Source organism: Scardinius erythrophthalmus, assembly GCF_964197995.2.
Source record: "Scardinius erythrophthalmus genome assembly, chromosome: 16".
In the NCBI taxonomy this organism is placed as follows: Eukaryota; Metazoa; Chordata; class Actinopteri; order Cypriniformes; family Leuciscidae; genus Scardinius; species Scardinius erythrophthalmus.
In genome coordinates, this window is record NC_138236.1 from 23,345,845 (window position 1) to 23,351,897 (window position 6,053).

Genomic DNA, 6,053 nt, shown 5'->3' on the forward strand with positions numbered 1-6,053 from the left:
GCTGTTGTTAAAGAATAATAATAATTATAATAATAATAAACAATATATAATTAACCTATAATATATAATAATTGTTATAACTGTATGTAGGAGAAGAATAATTAATGAAAATAACACTTAATTGTATATATTAATAATACAAATAATTAATTATGAAAATAATATAAAAATAATTTTTAATTGTGAACATTATTGTAATGTAGTAAGTCTGATGATAAAGATAATATCACATATAAGTCCTTTTATTTAAATAAAGTAAAACAAAACCAACAACGAAGCTGTGATTTCCCGTGATGGGTAGATCGAGGGAAAAGAGGGAGGAGGTTTTAGAGGTGGATGAAGCACCGGCGATGCTCTGAAAACCCATAGGGGGCAGATGGGAGGAACCAGGGCGGAGAAGACAGCAGGAGAAGGCAGATGGGAGGAACCAGGGCGGAGAAGACAGCAGGAGAAGCCATGGAGGAGATGACGGTGGAAGGGCCCATGGAGGAGTGGATGGTGGTAGGGTCCAAGGAGGTACGGACGGTAGACGAGATTTCAGACTGCCCCAGGAAACGGCGGTGATGGAGGGAGGAGCCAAGATGGTAATTTGAGGCCAATCGACTGAGGTGACGCAGGAAGATAGTGAGGCCCAGGCGACGTCCGATGGACCTCAAGACCCGACAACATTGCTTGAGTGGGCCTGGAAGAATGAAGGTGATGATACACAGGGCAACTTTTTGTGCAATGTTGCTGGGCATTAGCCGCGTTTCCACTGTACAACGGCAAACGGTCGCTTTTATCATGTTCGTTTTGCGATCTCGCTGTTTACAGTGATTTCTTTCTGATTAGTTTTCTGATAAAACTTCCATTTGTTGGTGAAATGATGGGTTTGTGTGACGTTGTTCCAGAGAGGCGTGTTACGGGCATGTTTTAGTGAAGCGCTGTGGAGCTTCTGGCCCCACAGTGGAAACGCAGCGTGGTTATGGGCTCGGTGCTACAGGCCCGAGGCTTTTAGCCCGGCACGACCCGTTTAAAGCCCTGGCTCGCACTGACCCGACCGTGGCTAATGTTGCCGAGCGATTGTTGGTTTGGCACTTTTACATTGAGAATGGGCAACAAATTGCTATCTGGATAATTTAGATCGGTCTTGGGCCCTGTGTCTCACCTGGTTGCCCGTTGACAGCAACATTACCCAACAACATTGCTCAAAAAGTTAGCCAGTGTATATTTATTATGTACCTTAAGGCGATGTCGGTGTGAGTGAGGACCCCAGTGAAGCCTGAGGGATACCGTAGGGGTTGAGGAATGGAGCGCATTCAACCCGGAAGTCCTTGGCATTGGTGGAGTGACGACTGACCAGTGCGGAGCTGGTGGGACGAAGGAGTCCTTTGGAGCTGAAGCGTCAACAGTCCGAGGTGGAGCTGAGTACTCAGAGGGACGAGGTGGAGCCATTCTTCCTTATCCAGCTCCACTAAAACTCCCACAGGCACAGATGTAATGGCTGGCTCACACACCTGATTAGACGGGACCTCAGGCATGTCTTTCGGGACGGACTCTGCAGCTGGCACTGTCTCCATGGCGGGCTTAGCCTCAGGAGTGATGTCCATGGTGGGTAATGATGGGTCTCTGTCTGTGGTGTGCTCTGGCTCCTTATCTGCGGAGAGTGTGGTCGTTGGGTCTGGCTCTGTGATGGATGGTGAGTGGGGCTGGACGCTGGGGGCGGGATCCTCTTCTACCTAGCCCACAGTTAAAGAAGATCCATTTACCTAGAGGGCAAAGTTGATGTACTTGGCCAGTGTCCAGCAGGAGTTTCCCCATAGCATCAACAGCTGGATCTCATCGTCCAGTCCGATCCAAAACCCCTTCACGACATTGCAATGGGTGAGGTTACTGACACGGACTAATTCATCCACATACGTCTCTACCTCCCTGAAACGTAAAAATCGTGGCCCCGTTGGGTCTGTTAGAGCTCCCCATTGGAGCAAAATTAATGGAGGCAAGATCCAGCTTTATTTCTTTTAAGGTCTGGTATTCTGCAGTGTAGTAAGTATGATGATAAAGAGGAGAGGCAGATGAGATCAAATATAAGTCCTTTTATTGAAATAAAGTGAAACAAAGTAAACTCAGGTAATCCAATGGCTAGAAACAGCAATGGACCAGCGTGTAGAACTCAATAAGAGTGAACACACAAACAATACCAGACAACTGAAAGGAGCACAAAGAGGAACTTAAATACACAGTGTGTCCCAATTCAGAGGCTGCATCCTTCAAAGGACTCAGACTTCAGAGGCTGGATCCTTTGAAGGCCAAGAAGGTCGGACTGAGCATTGTTAAGTGGGACGTTCTAGCCTACGGAGGACTGTTCTTGTCGCCTAGCAACTGTGACAGCTGCCGTTGATGAGCGGCAGTAACATTTGTACTGGACTTTTTTGAAAGTTTGCCCCCTTTGCGGTCGATATGCGCTCTCAACGTGCACTTTCATTGAGCCCGCACTGAGGCGAGCTTCGCAGCAGACTTCTTCCTGACAGTCAAAGCGGCATTACATCATGAAAGTGAGGACTCGTAGGAAGACCGCGAGTGTTTAGGGTGTCATTTGGGACAGGGCCAATGACAACATAACAAACAGGTGTGATGATCAAATGAGTGTCCATGACAACTGATGACTGGCGGGAAACTAGGGGCAAAGGAAACACAGGAAACAGGTAACTGACGAATGTAAACTAAAACTCAATGAAAACGAAATTAAACACACAGACCGTGACAATTAAATGAAAAAAAAAAAGAATGGTTGCCAGCAAGCTAATTAAAAGCATATCAATGCACAATACTTGTTGCCTCTCCTAAAATATTTTGGTCAAAGTATACCCTAACTTGGGTCCCTATGAATGCACATTAATCCTTACAAGTAAATCAAAATCCTCTTTCATACCACATGCTTTAATATAAATTGCATTATAATACTCGGTAAGATTAGGATCACAGAAGAGGAATAAATATTTTAGAAGCAGAAGTTTGCAAGGAGTGCATGGTCAGCCACTCCAACTGCTAAAGTAATGCTAATCCTGGGGGTATTGAGGTTATTAGACTCAGGAAACTATTGTGAACTGGACTGCTGAGGATTAACACATCACATGTTCACTGGGCACTATAGGAGGTGCTGATGAATGGTGCTCGGATGATATCTTTTTACGTATGTGATTGGATGTTAAGCATCTTGCCATAGCAGTCATTTGCGGTTTGAATTTTACACCACAGATGAATGGAAATATGAATCATTTTGCATGGAAAACAGTATTGGGCATGATGCAGGCCCATAATGTGGCAGCTGTTTCATGGCAATTTATATCATTTTTATTCTAGAGCTGCAATGTTGCATTGGCTGCCTTTGAAATCTCTAAGGAGAGACTGAAGAGAGAAATGTGTAATAGCATTGAACTAGCAGAACTTGATCTGACCTTGTAAACTTGCACTGTAAAAAAATATATGATCAATGAGTTATTACAAGATGTGTTTTTACATTGCTTTAACTCGTCAAAAAGTTAAGCCATTTTTAAGATTTAACTCATTTTTCCAAGTCAGTTTAATGTAATTTAAGTTGAAATGACTTAAACATTCAACTTGATTGTACTTAACAATTTAAGGCAGCAACTTTTTTTTAGATGTTGATTACCATTTTATCTGTGTCCAAATTCAAATGAAAGTGTCTACATTAGGATTATTTAATTCTAATTGTGTTATGTCATGCTGTGTGTGTACTTAACTAATTTCATGTAATTATTTTCCAATTCTTTACCTATTTGCTCATATATTTTGTTCTTATATAGGAACAAGAATCATTTATATCCAATCAATAATGAGTAAAGAGACATTTGATCTTTTTTATTATTTTATTAGGTTTATAAAGCAAAAAAAAGGTTTTTATTGCAACAAAGCAATTTATATATCATATCAAATTAAGAGTCAGTCAGTAAAAGCTAACAAAGTTTTTAATCTGTCTTGAAACACAGTTTGATCCGGTCATGCATCTTTCTCATATGTCCTGATAGCGACCACATCATCCATGGTGCATTTCTGTACAGATAAGTGGAAAAAAGAGAGAGAGAGAGAGAGAGAGAGAGAGAGAGAGAGAGAGAGAGAGAGAGAGAGAGAGAGAGAGAGAGAGAGAGAGAGAGAGAGAGAGAGAGAGAGAGAGAGAGAGAGAGAGAGAGAGAGAGAGAGAGAGAGAGAGAGAGAGAGAGAGAGATTAACAATGGATGCAACACTTAAAAGCCTAATCAAACCATATGGTTTTCTAATAAAATATTATAAAATAAAATATGAATTTTATATATATATATATATATATATATATATATATATATATATATATATATATATATATATATATATAAATTTCATATTTTATTTTATAATATAATTTTTATAAATATTTTCATAGGTAAAGAAAGTATTTGACTTGTACACATACCGCTATCATTTTGGTGTCCAGAACCTCTCTTTCAATTATTGTGCTCTTCCCCTCCCAGGTCTGCGTTTGGATAAGTTTACCATCTGCAAGGCTCATAATAGTCTGAATGAGAGAATGAAGAAATGAATGAAAATAAAAGGACACATAATGCTTAAAAAATAATAATAATAATTTTATATATATATATATATATATATATATATATATATATATATTTTTTTTTTTTTTTTTTTTTTTTTTTTTTTTTTATAACACACATTTATTCATTTGTTTGTTTCAATGCCCTTGCCTTCACTTTTCTGTCATCTGCTGTCGTCTCCTCAAATTCTTCATCTAATTTGAATTTAATTTCCAGGGTCTTGAAAGTAGTGACAGCTTTCATAGAGATGAACCCCTGGTCATCCAAAGCAATCGTCAGACTGGGTTTTGCTAGGTTAGCCATTTGCCGAGAGGCAAAACCAGCACCTGCAACCAGCAAAACAAAAAATTACATTATGTATTACAACAGGTGCATGACTGTAGGCCTACAACTGGACAAAAAGTTCCATTCTGACATATTAAGTGCATGAAAACAAAACATAGTATGCTACAAACATAGTTATTATTGTGTATTTACAATAATATTAGTCGATTTCTGTCTTACCTACAGCCTTCATGTATTCATCAAAATTGTCACTTGAAGTCATTTTCCATTTACCAACGAATTGCTCAACCATTGTTACAACAAAGAAAAAACAGGATAATTACAAGACAAGACGTTTTACTCTTTAATATATGTATAGGCTATAAAGTCAGTGTTGCAAAAGCGCAGACCAGAGGGAGATTTAAAGAGTGCAGGGATAAGAGTAACCACCCGCTGACCAATCAGTAGCATTGCTGTGATATTTGAGAATTTGATTGGATAACAGATTTTAAAAGGGGAGGGCTTGATAGATCTGTATTTAAATACAAGGTCAAAAGTCAAGCCATAAAAAAAAAAAAAAAATCGTTTACTTTTGTAGAATAAATAAAGTGGGCATGTTGATCATGCTAATAATAATAATAATAAGACATTTAACTTGACAACTTCTTTAAACAAGATGAATTACCATATGGACTGACCTGATGCAGTTTAGATATCACAGACTGCACATCAAGAGCAAAACTGAAGCTTTGTTCTTGATGAGCATAACAGTTCAAAATTGGCACAAGTCCATAAATAGGTTAATAAATCTCACTGTTCAAGTTTAGTGCAGAAAGGAAACGGTGACATCTACTGGTGATGATTAATAATAGGCTAAAGCAATTCTGCAACAAAGAATAGGTAGCAGGATTATAGTCCTGATATTAAAGAGCATTATAGTCACACAGATGGGCCATCATGGGTTTCTGTTTTTATTCTCTCAGGGTCAGTGCTGGAAGTTACACTGACATGTCAAACAGAGATAGTGTTCACAGTTTGGTATTCAATCTAAAATCACTGCAAGAAGTCTCATCCCTGCCATCATAAGCAACATTTCAAATCCACAGCAATCCTCAGTCATAACTTACAATCATAATAAACTCATAATAATAAGAGATTTTATAAGCAAATTAATTCAGCAATTTCAAACTTTATATTTTC

The 6,053-nt window shown here is 39.0% G+C and overlaps 1 protein-coding gene across 1 annotated transcript; it reads right to left on the reverse strand.

Moving 5' to 3' along the window:
• Window positions 1-3,999: 3,999 nt before the first annotated feature.
• On the reverse strand, window positions 4,000-5,166 carry fabp4b (fatty acid binding protein 4b; the record flags this gene model as incomplete). Its single annotated transcript, XM_081388147.1, has 4 exons — window positions 4,000-4,053; window positions 4,451-4,552; window positions 4,740-4,915; window positions 5,094-5,166. The coding sequence occupies 4 exons, from the start codon at window positions 5,164-5,166 to the stop codon at window positions 4,000-4,002; spliced, it is 405 nt and encodes a 134-aa protein (XP_081244273.1).
• Between the last annotated feature and the right edge of the window lie 887 nt (window positions 5,167-6,053).